Source organism: Myotis daubentonii, chromosome 17 (assembly GCF_963259705.1).
Source record: "Myotis daubentonii chromosome 17, mMyoDau2.1, whole genome shotgun sequence".
NCBI lineage: Eukaryota > Metazoa > Chordata > Mammalia > Chiroptera > Vespertilionidae > Myotis > Myotis daubentonii.
This window is the reverse complement of record NC_081856.1, coordinates 51,317,824-51,334,265: the sequence shown is the minus strand read 5'-3', so window position 1 is coordinate 51,334,265 and position 16,442 is coordinate 51,317,824. Positions and strand designations below refer to the sequence as shown.

General features: G+C 61.0%; 2 protein-coding genes across 5 annotated transcripts in view; one reads left to right on the top strand and one right to left on the bottom strand.

Moving 5' to 3' along the window:
• Window positions 1-12,249, top strand: part of ST3GAL1 (ST3 beta-galactoside alpha-2,3-sialyltransferase 1) — a 52,613-nt gene extending 40,364 nt beyond the window's left edge. For 3 of the 4 annotated variants that reach the window (XM_059672350.1, XM_059672347.1, XM_059672348.1), the window contains 6 exons: window positions 1,038-1,967; window positions 3,460-3,656; window positions 4,642-4,821; window positions 6,119-6,164; window positions 8,135-8,254; window positions 9,538-12,249. In XM_059672350.1, the coding sequence (XP_059528333.1) occupies window positions 1,656-1,967; window positions 3,460-3,656; window positions 4,642-4,821; window positions 6,119-6,164; window positions 8,135-8,254; window positions 9,538-9,711 (1,029 nt within the window). In that variant the 5' untranslated portion in view covers window positions 1,038-1,655 and the 3' untranslated portion in view covers window positions 9,712-12,249. Of the gene's footprint in view, window positions 1-536; window positions 660-1,037; window positions 1,968-3,459; window positions 3,657-4,641; window positions 4,822-6,118; window positions 6,165-8,134; window positions 8,255-9,537 lie in introns of those variants that run through there. The other variant, XM_059672349.1, reaches the window with a different exon arrangement.
• Window positions 1-16,442, bottom strand: part of CCN4 (cellular communication network factor 4) — a 967,918-nt gene that overhangs the window by 823,357 nt on the left and 128,119 nt on the right. The window lies entirely within an intron of this gene.

The window sequence follows — 16,442 nt, the reverse complement described above, 5'->3', positions numbered from 1 at the left end:
CCTTGGGCGTAGTCCGTGCTTTCTCGCTCAGATCTCTGAATTGCCAGCCCTTGCCTTTCCCTCATTCACGTCTGCATTCCTCGATGCCACGGTGTGCCAGGGGACAGGGCCACCGAGAGTGAGGCCGAGTTCCTGTCCTCCTGGAGCCCCCTGCCGGGAGGAAGGAGGCAGATGCGGAAACAGAGCGGACGCCAGGACTGGGCAGGCCTCCCCTTGGGCGTCAGCGCCAGCTCGGGCCTGAAGAATGAGTGTGACCCGAGCAGGGTCGGGTGGCTGTTCTGGACAGCGGGGACGGCCTGGCCGGAGCCCAGAGGCAGGAGTAAGTGTGGGCTGAGGCTCAGTTGTGTTGCTTCAAGTTGCAAGTAATCTGCTTTACACAATAAAGGGGATTTATTGTCTCATGTCCCTGAAAGGTCAGAGCGTAGGGTGGGCTGCAGGTGCGGCTGGATCAGGGATTTAATGCCTTCTGTCTGGTCCTGCCCAGCCATCCCTCCTGCGAGGAACCCACACAATGACCAGCATGACCCTGACTTCCTCGTCCCAGCCTCACACAGACCAGAGCAAAAGGAAGCCCTGTCTTCCCTTCCTGCAAAAGTCAGGTGTTTCCCTCTGATTGGATGGGATTAGGGCACTTTCTCATCCCTGGACCAGCTCCTATGGTAAAGAGGGGTGGGTGCCCCCTGCTGGCCAGGTGAAAGCAGAGAGAGCGGTCTTGGAAGGTTAATCTGGCTCAAGTGGACAGATTAACTGCTGCTTTTTATTTTTTTTTAATATATTTTTTATTGATTTCAGACAGGAAGGGAGAGGGAGAGAGGGATAGAAACATCAATGATGAGAGAGCATCATTGACTGGCCGCCTCCTGCACTCCCCCTACTGGGGATCGAGCCTGCAACCCGGGTATGTGCCCTTGATTGGAACTGAACCTGGGACCCTTCAGTCCTCAGGCCGACGCTCTATCCATTGAGCCACACCAGCCAGGATGTCATAACAAGGTAATAGAATTTCATCCTGTTTTTCTTCCTCCTTCTCTGGGCAGATGACAGACAACCCTCGGTGCCTGCGTCAAGCCCACTGCCTGCGGCCACGACTCTGATGGCCGTGTGGTCAGACTGAGCTCTGACTGGGCATCGGCACACACATCCTCCCCGGAGGACAGCGACAAAGAGGCCTCCCGGTCCCCCACCGTGACCCTGCCTTCCCGGTCCTCCCCCCGGCGGGACCCGACACCGTCACAGAGATTCATCGCCCCTCCACCCCTTTGGATGGGAAAGGCGATTGCTGGTCTTACATTCGATTAACGCTTCGTGGAGAGACGTCATCGGCTGTTCGAGGATCGCGGATGAGGCGGGCTCCTTTATTTTCTGCAAGAGACAGATTTGCTGCAAGAAGAGTCATCCCACCCCCCTGAGCGACCCCCTTCGCCTTGCGTGTCCCAGGGTGATGTCCGGTGCCCGAGGGTGACCGTCGCCAGGCGGAAGTGAAGTTGACCAGAGCGAGCCTTGAGAGCCCCCCCCCCCGCCCTCCCCCACCTCGGACATCCACGCCTCGCCTTGTGCATGAGCCTCCATCTCTGGGATTTTGCTTCCAAGTCCCTCCTGAGTGGGGCGTGATTTCCTGCAGCTCATCGCTGGGGACCCTCGTGGGGAAAGCAGCCATGGTGACCCTGAGGAGAAGGACCCTCAAAGTGCTCACCCTCCTCGTCCTCTTCATCTTCCTCACCTCCTTCCTCCTGAGCTACTCACACACCACGGCCACCACCGCCTGGCTCCCCAAGCAGCTGGTCCTGGAGCTCTCGGAGCGCTTCCGGAAGCTGGTGGCCTTCTCGCGCCCGCCCTGCACCTGCGCCCGCTGCGTCGGCGAGCAGGGGGTCTCGGCCTGGTTCGACGAGAGGTTCAACCGGTCCATGCAGCCGCTGCTGACCGCGAAGAACGCGTTCTTGGACGAAGACACCTACTCATGGTGGCTGGTGAGTGCACCGGCCGAGTTGTGGGGTGAGGAGGGGGCCCAGCACCTGAGTACACACCCCTAGGGCCCTGCCAGGTGCTTTGCAGGAATCACAATATTGGCCATTCATTCATTCATTCATTCACTCAAAAACTACTGCCCTAGCTGGTTTGGCTTAGTGGATAGAGCGTCGGCATGTGGACTGAGGGTCCCGGGTTCGATTCTGGGCAAGGGCACGCAGCCGGGTTGCAGGCTCAATCCCCGGCCCTAGTGCAGAGGCCACCAATCAACGTGTCTCTCTCACACCGATGTTTCTCTCTCTGTCTCTCCCCCTTCTTTCCACTCTCTCTAAAAATCAACAGAAAAATATCCTCAGGTGAGGATTGAAACACACACAAAACCTCCTTGTTGAGGACGTGCTGTATATAAATGAGGACAGTGGGTTCTCTGTGGGCACTGTGGTCCCGAACACTTCGAAATGCTGGGGCGCACAGGGGCCCCTCCCGGTGGGGATCTCCGAGGGAGTTCCTCCTGGGGAGCTTGGCTGCGGCCACTCCCCCCGGGGTTTTCAGGGAGTGAGCCCCAGGCGGCAGCGGCAGCCCCGGGGCCTGGGAGCCTGTCAGACTGGCAGGATGTGGGCCCAGCCTTGCCCGGCCGAGTCAGGATGGTCACGGTCGCCAGGTCTCGGGTGGTTGCCTGTAGAGGAGCTTGGAGGAGCTTGGAGCTGCCCCAGGAGGTCTGAGCAGAAGCAGGTGCTTAATTCTGGATGATGGCTTCCCTCTGATGGTTATGAACTAATATTCATCCTCTGGACCATTTATCCGTGCACATCTCAGTGGCATTGCATACATCACAGTGTCACATGACCATCACCCTTCTGCACCCAGCACTTTTCCATCACCCCCTTACACTCTGTACCCAACTCCCCTCCCCCAGCCCCAGCCCCCTAGACCCTGGCAGCCCCCGCTCCACTCTCTGCCAATGAATGTGACTCCGTGGAGCCTCACGTAGTGCGAGGGACCCGCGGAATTTGTCCTCTGTCTCGGCATGTTTTCAGGGTCCACTCACGCTGTAGCATGTATCCAAACGTCCCTTTTTTATGGCTGAGTGATATTCCATTGTATGCATACTCCACATTTTATCTTATTTTTTATTTTTTAAAGTATATTTTTATTGATTTCAGAGAGAGGAAGGGAGAGGGAGAGAGAGATAGAAACATCAGTGATGACAGAGAATCATGGATGGGCTGCTTTCTGCATGCCCCACACTGGGGATCCAGCCTGCAACCCGGGCAAGGAGTCGAACCATGACCTCCTGGTTCACAGGTTGACACTCAACCACTGAGCCACAATGGCCGGGCTGCGTACTCCACATTTGCAAATCTATTCATCTGTCACTGGACATGGGGCAGGGCCCCGGCCCCCCCTCTGGCCCCCTCCCCACCCCGGCCACCCCCATGTCCCCGCCAGAGGCAGCGCAGCCAGGCCCACCTGTCTCCTGTCCTGCGCCCACAGACGCTGCAGCGGGAGAAGCAGCCCCATGACCTGAATGACACCTTCAAGGAGCTGTTCCACGTGGTGCCTGGCAACGTGGACCCCCTGCTGGCGAAGAAGTCTGTGGGCTGCCGGCGCTGTGCCGTCGTGGGCAACTCGGGCAACCTGAGGGAGTCCTGGTACGGGCCTCACATCGACAGCCACGACTTCGTGCTGAGGTGAGTGGCCGGGCCCTCGCCCAGGTGCACCTGTGCACCCCCAGGCCCCCCTTGTGCACCCCAGACCCCCGGGGCTGAAGGCGGCACCTGGGCTCCGGGCCCGGAGGTCAAGGTCCCAGCCTGGTGTGCCCAGACCTACCTGGGCACCTCAGGCTCCTCGCGGCACCCTCGGGGCCTCAGTTTCCCCATCTGCGCTGCAGGATGGAGACAGACGCAGGTGCCTCTCTGGATGCAGGGGCGGGAGCTTGGTGCTGAGAGCCCTGGGGAGACGGCAAGATTCACTTACAGAGTCTCGTTTGATCCGTAAAATGCATCCCGTTTTGCAGCCTGTGTGCTTTTCATGTAAAATCTCCTTTCCTGTCACTGAACAGATGTTCCAGGAAGATGCCCCACGTCTCTCTGGGTTTCTTGTAACCTCCATGCCCTCAGCCCAGAGCGAGAAACAACAGCAGCGAGGGGGGGGGGGGCGGGGGAGGGGCTGGTGATCCCCAGGTGCCTTCTAGAATCTTCCGTCCCTGTGATCTCTGGCTGTATGTCCTTAGACCACTCACCTGGCCTCCCGGAGCCTCAGCGTACACCTGGTTCAGGGGGCCGTCCGTGGTGAGGGGTACAGTCAGGTTCAGGGTCCGACAGGCCGGAGTCCGGGGCTGCCCGTGGTGGCTCTGTGTCCTGGGCCCCGTCCTCTGTGCTCAGATTTCTTGGCCCATAAAATACCCGCTGGACATGGCCGTCACTGCAGTGTCTCCAGGGGTGTCCCTGGGCCAGGGCAGGGCCTCGCGCTCACTAGGAGCAGGTGGTCAGTGGCGTGGACGCGGCGCACTGAGATCCCCAAAGAGGAAAACCCACAGATCCCCCGAGCCGTGTGCTCGCTGTCCCCACTTCACAGAGGAGGAGGCCGCGGAGTTGAGCGCTGGCCCGAGGTCCCAGCGGGCCCCCGGGATCTGGGACTGCGTGAGCCATGCGTGTTCTCTCCCTTCTCCTCCAGGATGAACAAGGCCCCCACCACAGGGTTCGAGGCCGACGTGGGGAGCAAGACCACCCACCATTTCGTGTACCCCGAGAGCTTCCGGGAGCTGGCGGAGAACGTCAGCATGGTGCTGGTCCCCTTCAAGACCCTGGACCTGGAGTGGGTGGTCAGCGCCACCACCACGGGCACCATCTCCCAGTAGGTCCCCCCGGGGCGTCGGGTGGAGGGCCTCTTGCCTGGCCCCTCGCTGCTCCTCTTCACCATGTGGGTGCCTCCTGGCCGCCCACCGTGCTGTTCCCTGCACCACAGCCTGGCTCATGCTGTTCCCTGCAGTACATCCCTTCACACACTTTCTCCTGGGATGCACCCGCCCCACAGCCCACAGGCCACCTCTGACTCTCCGCTCTCCCAGCCCCTCACCTCCCATCACTCTAACACCCCCCGGACTTCCACCTTTTCCTCCTCTTGACCCCCAAGTGGACCACACGCTGCGCTTCCCCAAACCTGGCAACTCCTGGGGAAGGGGCCGCTGGAAAGGGCCCAGCGCATCTTAGCTCCAACCCCTCACCTCCGAGTGCTCCTCATGGTGACAGCCACCTGCCTCCAAACCATAAATGGCGCTGGGTGGCCTGGGGCGCAGCTGGGAGGAGGGGTGCCGAGCATGTCGGCTGGGGCGTGAGTCATCCTTCGTGTCCGCACATCTTCCCGGCACCACACGCACGGGCACGTGGCGTCTGAGCGAAGCGTCACAGTTGTCGTGATCCTGCCTCCCTTCCGCCAGGGAGGGCGCGAGGCTGGCCAGGCAATGTGCTCGGGGCGGGACTCTGGCCAGAGCCAGGCTCGCGCCTGTCCCCTTCCCAAGTCCCTTCTGTTCCCGAAGAGAAGTGGTTTCCATGTCCAGGTGGCCAGCCTGTGTGAGGCCCAGTGTGGATGGTGCAGGATGGGCGGGGGGCAGGGGGGGGGGATGCTGGGCTCTCAGGAGAAGGGAGGGAGGGAGGCGCTCGGGCAGGGGAATTCCTTACACCTGGTCCCCGGGTTCGGGAGTGTAAGTTGCGCCAGAGTCAGATCCAAAGTGAAGCCAGGGGCCTTCATCTCGGAGGCTCCTAGACCCTCCGGATGGAAAGGAGGCAGTGGGGGCCTCTTCGGCCGGCACCCCTGCCGTGGGGTAGGTGCTCTGGCCTCCATGGCTCCTTCAGGCTGTGTGTGTGTGTGTGTGTGTGTGTGTGTGTGTGGTGGGGGGCTTGGAGCAAGTCCCCTTAACCTTTCTGGGGGAAGGCCCATAACACAGCAGAAGGTCCTTGAATGAGCCCAGATCGCCCTCTGGTGTCTGTAAGGGACCACTGCAGGGCTGTGGCAGGGGCCGGTGGCTGGGGGCCCCTGTGAAAGCGTATACCTGCTCAGCCTGGCCCTGCTTCCCTCTCCAGTCACCCCGCTCCCCAGCTGCCAGTAGACAGCCCGCCCCCCCCCACATTTACCCTCTGCTCTTTCTCCCCAGCACCTACATTCCTGTCCCCTCGAAGATCAAAGTGAGGAAGGATCAGGTGAGTGGCTCAGGCTCACCTGTGATGCTCTGCCTGGTGGTAAGTGGTGGAGAGGGCACCCTCCCCTCCTCTGCCAGCATCTGGCCTCAGAGAGCCCTGGGCGCTGGGCTGATGGAGTCCCTGCTGGAGGGACCGACTCTGGGACCCCAGGCCAGTAGCATCGCCTGGGAGACTCACAGATGCACCCCCCCCAACACCCCCCCACACTCCAGACCTACCTGGGATTGTAGAAGGCCTCCAGGGGTGCCAAAGGGGCTGCAGTTTGAGAACTACTGTGTGAGCTTCTCAAAGCCAGACCTCACCTGTGTCTAGACCTCACCCGTGTCTCCATCGTTTCCTGGTGTGAGGGTCGGCCAAAACCTGGGCAGAGGGCAGAAGGATGAAGGCAGGGCAGTGGCCACCACCCTGATCCTTTGCCACATGCTCTTATTTAAATACTAGTGCCCCAGTGCATGGATTCGTGCACATTGAAAGGAAATAGAAGGTGGCTGGCGGGGCAGGACTGTGCGAGATGGGCCGGACATGATGCCCTGGAGCCAACCTCCAGAGGTCCCTCCCCGGCCCGCCGCACCTGAGGCGGCTCTGTGGCTCAAAGGGTGTCTGCAAAGTGAGTGGTTCCCTCTGGCAGGTGAGGTCCCTCGGCCTGGCCTGCTGGGATCAGGCCGAAACCAGCTTTCCGCCATTCCCCAAGGGGTCCCGGATTGCGAGATGGCAGTTGTTGGGTGACACACCCCGGAATCGGGCTCCCTCCTCTCTGGTTCCGGGATCCGTCACCAGAGAACTGCTGCTGCCAAGTCACTGCAGCTCCACCGCTCCTGCATTGAGCATCTGCCCCCTGGTGGTCAGTGCACATCATAGCTACTGGTCGGACAGTTGCTTCGCCTTTTATATATATAGATATTTTTATTGATTTCAGAGAGTTAGGGAGAGGGAGAGAGACAGAAAAATAAGTGATGAAAGAGAATCACTGGTCAGCTGTCTTCTGCACATCCCACACTGGGGATCAAGCCCACAGCCCAGGCATGTGCCCTAACCAGGAACTGAACCCTGACCTCCTAGTTCATAGGTCGACACTCAACTACTGAGCCATGCCGGCCAGGCCTGCATGCTCTTATTTAAATGGGGAGATTGGGGTCAGAGAGGTCAGGCAACTTGCCTGGGGACCCACAGCTGGTTTGGGGTCATGCAGAACTGGGGTCCTCTCCTGCCTGCAGCACCCGCCTGCATGGGGGGTGGTACTGCTGCGGGGGAGGAGCCACTTGTGAATCCCATGGCAGGGAGGCAGCGGCTCAACGCCAGGCCGTGAGCTGAAGGGGTCACTTGAGGCGAGCATAGGCCCCCCTCCAGACCTCGGGGTGGGGGGCAGTGTTGCATTTGGCTGCACACGCCTACCCTCTGCTGCCTGGCAAGTCCCCTCACTGTCCTCAAAGCTGCCGTGAGTACTGGCACCAAGGCCTTGCCTGATACCAGGATGCCCCCAGCTCGGCCACCGCTGGCTGTGTGGCCTTGAGCATGTCGCTAAGCCTCTCTGAGCCTCGGTTCCCTCATCTATAGCAGGGGAAGGGGGAAAGCTAGCACATAAGGTCCTTTTAGGGACTGGGGACCATTTGGGCCCAGACCAGGGAGACGGGTGGCTCCGCGCATGAGTTTTCCTGCAGCCGCACCATCTCGCTCAGCCCCGGCCTCGTGTGATTGTGAGAGTCACCCGCTCAGCCAGCCTTCTCCCCCCCGCCCCAGGGCTTCCCTGCCTTTCTCGCTGTATTTCTCTCCCTGGTCCCAGAGTTCTTCCTCCGCGTCTTCTGTCACTTCCCAAGTGAGGCCCCTGTCGGTCTGTTCCCGCTAGAATGCAGACCCCTGGGTGCCGGGGCCTTGTTCCCAGCATGGCTGTCCCGGTGCCACAGGCGTGTGGCCCTAGAGGCTGTGTGCCCTTCCCCAGCCGTCTCTCTGAGGGCCGTGTGCTCCCCCCACAGATCCTGATCTACCACCCGGCCTTCATCAAGTACGTCTTGGACAGCTGGCTGCAGGGCCACGGGCGCTACCCGTCCACCGGCATCCTCTCGGTCATCTTCTCCCTGCATGTCTGTGACGAGGTACGCCCCTCCCCCGGGATCCCCGCTGGCCAAGCCAGGCACCAGGGTCCCTCATTCACTGTTCCCGAGAAGCCATGCGAGCATCTGCGGTCGGGCTGACCTTGATCCTGACCCCAGCCCCCGGGGGCCTGGCAGGCCTCTCTCGGGGGTGCTTTAAGGAGGAGCAGTGGTTTCCAAGAATCTTCCCAGGAGCACGTTCTGGGTCATTCTGTGTGAGCTCCCCAGGCAGAGCCAGGACCCATGGGTGGAAGCGCCGATTTGGGGGCGAAACAAAGGAGCCGTTGGCATAGGAGGCCTGCGTAAGCCGCTGCTCCCACCTGGGAGCTAGACCCCAGCTCTCGGGCCACACCCGCCCACTCCCGCCAGAACCTCGGAGTGGGAGCCAGGCACCAGGGCTTCCACTGTCCCCGGGTTGACTGCCAGAGAGCCTGGGGCGTGTGTCCCGCCCCCTGGAGCTCCTTCGACATCCGCCACGTGGCGCCGGGTTTCTGTCCGTGACCTAGGCCAGGGGTGGGGACCTTCGGCCCACAGGCTGTATAAGGCCCAGGAAATCATTGGTCTGGCCCTGCCCAGGCATTCGCGGTGAGTTAACGAAATGTTTGGCCAAACAGAGCAGGCTGATTTTTAAGTCGATGATTCTGTATGGCCCACGAATGACGTTACAAACATCCAAAGGGCCCTGGGCAGGAAAAAGGTTCCCCACCCCTGGTCGAGGCTGTTCCCTGCCTCCCGGGGCAGAGGAGCAGGAGGGCCACAGGAGAAGGGCTCCGTAAACACTGGCCACGGGGAATGGCCTACCGCTGGCCAGGGAGGGCTCCTGGCAGATGGACATCGCCTGAGGGAGGAAGAGACCCCCTGCCTCACCGTGGATGTCACTCTTGGCCCCATTTTCCAGATGAGGAGAGTGAGGCTCAGAGAAGGGATGCAGCATTTGCAGGGTCCTCCAGCGGGTGGCAGGGCTGGGGGGTGGGGCAGCCTGGTCCCCACTCTGCTCCCTGCTCCTCTTCCCTGGCTCCCCCATCCCTGGAGAAGAGGTTGTACTGCCCCAGAGGTGAGACCCCCTCCCTCAGGACCACCCACATGCAGTCGCCTCCCCCTGAGCCTTCTCACAGGAACTTGACTTTTACTCAACACCGCACCCCGGGGGTCCCGGGAACCTAGAGCAGGCTTTCTGCGCTCCTGGGGAAGGGCGTGCACAGATGCCTGGATGCCTGCAGCTTCCTGTCCCGCAGGCTCTACCCGCCGCCCGCCGTCCAGCCCTGACCTCTGCTTGGCCCCCACAGGTGGACCTGTATGGCTTCGGGGCGGACAGCAGAGGGAACTGGCACCATTACTGGGAAAACAACCCGTCGGCGGGGGCTTTCCGCAAGACCGGGGTGCACGACGGAGACTTTGAGTCCAACGTGACCACCACCTTGGCGTCCATCCACAAAATCCGGATATTCAAGGGGAGATGACGCTGTGAAGGGTCGCGGACGGCCACCTCAGCGCAGCCTCCTCGCCGGGGCTGTTCCTTCCGTTCCGGGGGCTCCCAGGGCCAGCCTCTCGCACCCCAACATTTGACAGCATCTACTCAGCGATGTCACCGGGCTGCAGAGCAAGCCTGAGAGCCGGCGTGGGTGGGGCGACCCTCGCGGCTATCCCCGGCCGGGACGTGGGGGGCGTCCATTCTCCGAATACAGCCGGGAAGATGGGGGAGGAGGGGCAGATACTGAAGACCCCCCGGTTTTAAAAGAAAGGACATTTCCCAGGGAGGACGGGCAGAGACTGCTTTGCTGGGGGGCCCGGGCTGATGCCAGACTCTTGATTCTCGCTGGATGTTTCCGAGTGGGGGCGGCTCCAGACAGCCACGCGGGCCGTGTCGGCACAGGGGCCGGGCGTCACCTTCCTCGCACGTGGCAACCCCCACTCGCCCTGTTCCCCGAACTCGTTCTGGTGGCAGGAGAGGCTCCCCCCGAAGGTCTTCACGCTCGGGCAGGCCTTTCCGAGTCCAGCAGCCGGATGTCTTCTCCCCAAGACCATGTTCCCGCGAGGACCCCTCTCGGTGGTTAAAATGATGGCCCGAGGGCAGGTCTGACCCCTTCTATGTGCCTTTGTATTCGGGGAGCAATGCATGCCCTGGCCGACGTGAGGCCAGCACCCCGACTCGGGAAAGGAGACCCTCCGCCGCCCCCTCGCTCTCAGCTGGGGACTCTTCCAGGTTCCTGAGCCGGCCCCGCGGTGGCACAGGGCTCAGGTGGCACCCAGCCCTCCCAGAGGCGCACCAGCCCTGGCCCGTCTCTCACGTTCACAGCCTGTCAGACTCCGTGCCCGTAACCGTCCAAGCCCCCGGGAGGGTCTCCACCAGCCAGCGAGCGTCTTCCCCAAGGGCCACGCTCGGGCCGGTCCTGCTGGCCACCTGCATGGGGTCCCGGGGTGGGGTGGGGGCATCCTGGGAGCGTGGCCATCGGAGCGGGCAGTCATACCTCATTCGCGCACTCTTCCTTCCTCGTCACCCTCCTGATTATTTATTGATTGGTTGTGGTTGTTGTTGCGTTCAGCTGACCTCGTGTGCATTTTCTGGCTCTTGCTGGTCTGGGTTCTAACTCACTTTCTCCTGCTCCACCCGGCCGCTGCGGGGTGGGCGGCTTCTGGCAAGCTCTGTGGGTGTTCGGGGTGCCTAGGGTTTGGGGCTCGTTGGTGGGCAAGTCCTGGGGTGTCAGGTCGGTGGTTGTGCAGAATGTCCTGTACCTCCTTCTCTCCCAGCCCAACTTCCTTGCGAATTTGGGTTCATCCTCTGGCTGGGCCTTGCCCAGACCCAGGGGCACCTCCTCGGGGCGGGCGAGACGTGGGGTCCAGGCCTAGGAGGACCGCGGCCGTTGGCTCTATTACTGACGTGTCATCAGGAAAACCCTTTTTCCCGTAGAGAGCATTTCCCCAAAGGCCCGCTGCTCCTGTTGGCGTGTGAGGGACTTCGGGCTCGCAAGCCAGGGGCCCTGCTCTCCTGGCTGCAGTTTCTCCCTCTGCACATGGGGAGGGAGGAATTGTGGGAGCTCAGGGGCCACCGATGGTGTCAGGCACCTGCTAAGAGAGAGTCCCCGGGAATCTCACGCCACGGCGTCTCCTGAGTCTGTACATGCGAGCACTTTCCTGGGGAGGTTCCGCCGCGTTCCTCACAGCCTCAGAGATGCAGGGTCCAGAAAGCCTTTAAACGCCCCGCACACCTGTTCCAGCTCGACCACCCTCCCAAACGCAAATGGTAAAGGCTCGGAAATCGCTGTGAGGCCGCATCATCACGGGCTGGAGGTCACGGCCACCCTCGATGGGAGACGGGGGGACCTCAGCCAGCGTCTGGCAGCCGGCCGACCCGTCCCAGGGACAGGCCGGAAGGAAGCGGTCACTGGGTGGAGCAGTGGGCGGCTCCCCCGCGCGCTCCTCTCCTGCGAGCTGAGGGTGCCCAGGCGTGTCAGTCAGACAGCAGCTGCTGCGTTGGGATTGGCCAAGTCAGAGCCAGTCCTCATAAGGAGGCCATGTCCCCCGGCAAACTGCTGAGCCTGAAGCCGGAGAGGCCGCGGCAGGTGAGGGGCAGAGAGCTCAGCAGCACCCCAGCCTTCAGGTCCCCCAGGGGGCCCTGCACAGGAGCCACCTGCAGCCAAACTGACACCCGCGGATACACCTCCCTGCTGGGCCTGGTCAGGGACCCCGCCCGCGGCATAGACCTCATGTCCCCTCACGCCAAGTCACGTCAAGGCCAAAGTTTCCCGAGCACTTTTTTTCTCTTTTTTTGGCAATCTCGCTTGGTTGGTTGGTGGTGGTTTAAAAGTTGCTTTTTCTCCCCCCCCCCCCCCCCCATTCACCCAGCCTTGCTCTCGCGTTTCACAGCCGAGTGTTGACCTGGATGCGTTTTGAGTGAAGCGAGCGGGTCGTCGTCCTCAGCCTCGGCTGCGTCTTATTTATTGTTGGACCTTTGCAATGATCTGAATCACAGTGAATTAAAAAAGAGCTATTTTATCGTTTGGGGGTGTGTTGCTTTTCTAGGAGGGCCGGCCCTCCCGCTGCCCTTCACAGTTCCGCTCGGCAGGTATTTCAGTCCTAAAAAGGTGAAGGACCGGGGATCCCCCCCACCTCTCTGAACCTCAGCGGTCTCATCCGGGAAATGGGGCCGCAGTGCCGGCTGCCCGAGGGGGTGAGGTGAGGAGGGAAAGCCTGCTCGGGGGCCTGGGGAGCCGCACGCCAGCGCTGAGTGTTCGCCGAGGAGGCCTGGCGGGGGTCGAAGCTGACAGATTGCGAGGGGCCCCTTCTGTGGAGGCGGGCGCCTTTGCTCAGCCACCCCAGGTGCAGGGAGGGAAGAGGCAGGCGGGGAGGAGATGAAGAGCCTAGGAGGGGACAGGCTGAAGGGAGGGAGCATGAGGCAACGGAAGCTGGTGGGGGCAGAGGGAGGACAGGCGGGAGCTGGTTGCTGGGGGACAGAGCAGAGCTGGAGACCAGTCCTGTGGATGTCGGGACAAAGGACATTCACAGAAGCCGCTCAGAGCTGGGAAACTGGGGGCACAAGGTGTCTGAATGCGTGGCCTTCAGGATGGGGTTGTTCCAGGCGATGGAGAGAAGGCGGAGGGAGGAAGTAGGGAGGGCAGGTGCTGTATGGGAGCTCCACCTGTCACTAAAGTCCCAGGATAAGGGCACACGTTGGTTGCAAACACCCTGGCTCAATGAACCAAGTCTGCCAGGGGCGAGGGAAGGTGCTGCAAGGTGCTGGGGACCTTGGAGAGAAGCTGAAGTACTATAGGCAGATGGACGGTGCAGCCGAGACAAACTGGTGGGGAGGAGCGTGAAGTCCAGAAACATCGGTGGGCGCCCATAGAGACACGGTCCTCACCCAGACATCCCGGCTGGGGGCTGGACAAGGAGCGCCATAGGTGTACCTGCCCCAGGTGCCTCTCAGCAGCCAGGGTGGGGAGTCTGCCTGTTGGCAGGCCCAGCAGCCCCTCTGATGCCACCACCTGGCACAGGTCCTGGCACCCAGACCACCTTAAGCAAAGGGTTGTGATTGCTATCAGTCCACTGGGAGCGTCCTTGCTGGGGCCTTCATGTAGAACCCTTAGCTGCGGATGTTAAAAGCCCCGAAGGCACCTTCAGATCCATGGGTGTCCAAGTTCAACTTCCCGGGGCCCCATGGATCCCTAGACCTCCTGCCCCTTGTGTTTTGTAGCAGTGGGGCTGGCTTCCTGGAACTTGGTCAAGGCAGGGAGGTAGCGTAGATTTGTGGATTGCCAGAAGATTCCCGCCCTTTCTGAGTCCCTCTCCCCCAGGAAAGGGCATGGCGGGAAGCCAGGCACCCCCAGGGATCCAGCCGGGATCCAGACCTGGACCTTCCTGTGAAGGGAGTGATGGTCCCTGGTTTGTCTACCTCGTGGGAATGTGTGGAAATGAACATACTTGACGTCCACATACATTTCATCGGACACATAGGTACCCAGGGCCGCTGGGGCCGAGTGTGCGCAGAGATGGTTGAGCTGAGGCCTCTGCTGTCAGACGGTCACCGGCTAATTGAGGGGCAGGTGTCAGTGGCAACACCGTGAAAGGTGGAGACGATGTATAATGACCACGGCTCCCCTTGCGCGCCACCCACTGGACCAAGCGTTTCGCCTCCGTTACGCTCACTGAATCCTGCAGCCGTTCTGGCGAGAGGAGAACCTGATGAAGACACTGTGCCTCAGGGGGTGAACTAACTCACCAGGAGCCAGGGGTGCAGCCAGGACTCCCACAGCAAGCTGCTGAGCCCAGGAGCGCCGGGTCAGGGTTAACCACCTCCGTTCCCCTCAAGAGCCGGGGACCCTGGGTTCCGGGGCGTTGCTCCCAACCCCGGCCCTTTGGCGATGATGCGCTCCCGAGGGCTGCTGGGCTGTTCCTCATGGTGGAGCCCAGAGCTGCCAGAACCTTCCTTCTGCCCCTGGCCAGGCCTCCTACTGTTGGTGGCCACCAGGGGGCGCAACGCACCCACCCTCGGCCCGTTAGTTTCCGCCCAGGGTTTATGGGGACCCAGCAAGCGTTTGAAAACCACGTGAGAAACACACCCCCAGGCATAAGGCCAGAACTTAACAGGCGTGACATTCGGTGTTACCGAGTCCAACACCCTACAGATAAGGAGATGGCTGCCCCTCAGCCCAGAAAACTGGGTCAAGGGAGAAAGTCTGACCCAAGTGGGCAAAGGCGAGAACCCTGAGCAAGTGCACTGGCTGAGGTCTCCACGGGCCGTGGGCCGCGCAGCAAGGCCGGCCCGACCGTGGAATGTCCCTGGCTTCCCACTCCCACCGCAGAAACGTCCTGCTGAGGGAGCGAGCCAGACCCCAGGGGTCCGCAGAGCACGATGCCAGCGTGAGAACACCCGTAACTGGAAGGTGCACAGGGCAGAAAGCAGTTGGTGGCCACACAGGAGGCTCAGGAACCGGGAAGCGGGGGGGGGGGGGTGTTGCATCGCCTTGTAAAAAGTTGACATACCACGGAACGGCACGCTTGAAAATGGTCCATGACGTGTTGCATGGATTTTACCTAAATCTAAAAAAATGTGTGTGTGTGTGTGTGTGTGTGTGTGTGTGTGTGTGTGTGATTTCAGAGAGGAAGGGAGAGGGAGAGAGAGAGATAGAAACATCAATGATGAGATAGAATCATCGATCCATTGCCTCCTCCACGCCCCCAACTGGGCATGTGCCTCGACTGGGAATCGAACCTTTCTCAGGTCAATGCTCAATATCTGAGCCACGCTCCGGGCTAAAAGTGTTTTAAAATAAATAAAACAGTCATAAATACAAAGGGTTTCTCCTAAATGTGCTCATTTGATGGAGTGAGCCTGTGAGGTGGGCTGACTGTGTGCTGTGGGTGTGTAAACGAGACTTTGAGAGACCTGGGCAGAGCCTCCGGGGTCCTGGGAGCAGGAGGGAGAGCAGGCCAGCTGCCCTCCATGGCTGGGCTGGGGCGGGACGAGAGACCATCTGGGCCTGGTCTCTGGTCCAACAGGCCGGGGTCCCCCTGCAGTCTGCATGGTGGGTCACATGGCCCCCAGCAGCCAGGCCTTTGGGCAGAAAGGGAGGGAAAGAGAGGGGAGGGAGGGGGGAGGGAGGATCAGGACCGGGAACAATGAGAGAGAAACGCTGAGCCCTTCCTTTGTCCACTGGCCTGCGGGGGTTTCATTTGAGTTTTCTAAAGAAATTGGAGCCCATAGAATTGTTCCAGAAATAGAGCCCAGATTGCAACGAACGTCCTGGAAATCAGACTTCCTGTTACCGGATCGAGCTTCCCTCTAGCAGCTGACCTCTCCGGATAAAGGTGGAACATTCAGGCGCGGCACCTCGGTCATTGTCTGGGAGGCAGTGGGAGCCGGTAGCCCTGACGCACAGAGGCGGAGAGGCCGAGCCTGGAAAAAGCAGAGCCCTGGGGGATGCTGAGGTCCAATTCTTCCTGGGGGTGCGGGGAGAGGAGGGGGGGCGGGGGCAGCCCCTGGGAGACCAAGCCCAGCCCCCTCCCTGACCTGCAGCTCTTCTGAGCCCCTGGCGAGAGGGTTGCCTCCTTTTCCACTTGGGCACCAGCTGGCAGGACCAGGGCAGGAGCAGCCTGCTGGGCCGCTGGGAAGTCATGGCCGCCTGCTCAGCCTTGCCTGGAGGATCTGTCACCCCTCCCTCCTCGCACCCCCACCCTCCGTCTCGTCATGCTTCCAGTGGCCCCAGCATGGCCATCTGCCCCCCTTTGCTTCCCTACCCGCCTCGTTCCCTGGAGAGACACAGAGGTCCCCTGTGGTTTCTGTGCCCAGCACGGTGCCTGGCAGAGGCAGTGTTGCATGTTGGGAGGAAAGAACTGATGGACGTAATGTCTTCAGGAGAGAGAGGATGACAAGGCATTGTAGTGCAGGGTTCCTTTGCCAAAGTGTGTGCACCCAGCTCAGGCTGGGCCCCTTCCAGCCCAACACTGATGAGCTGATGTTATCTGTGGTTCTGACTTCTGTCCTCCGCCCGCCTGCCCACAGGACCAACGCGCCTCCTCCTGAGGTAGCAAAGGCCTGACCCTGCCACATACATCCTGGGTGGATTTGGGCAAATTTCTTCGTGTCCCTGAGCCTCAGTGCCCTCATCTGTAAAATGTGGACAAGAACAGCTTCTTCCTTGTAGTTTAGTCGAGGATTGAAGGACACGATAAAATGAATTGCTCAACACCAGTG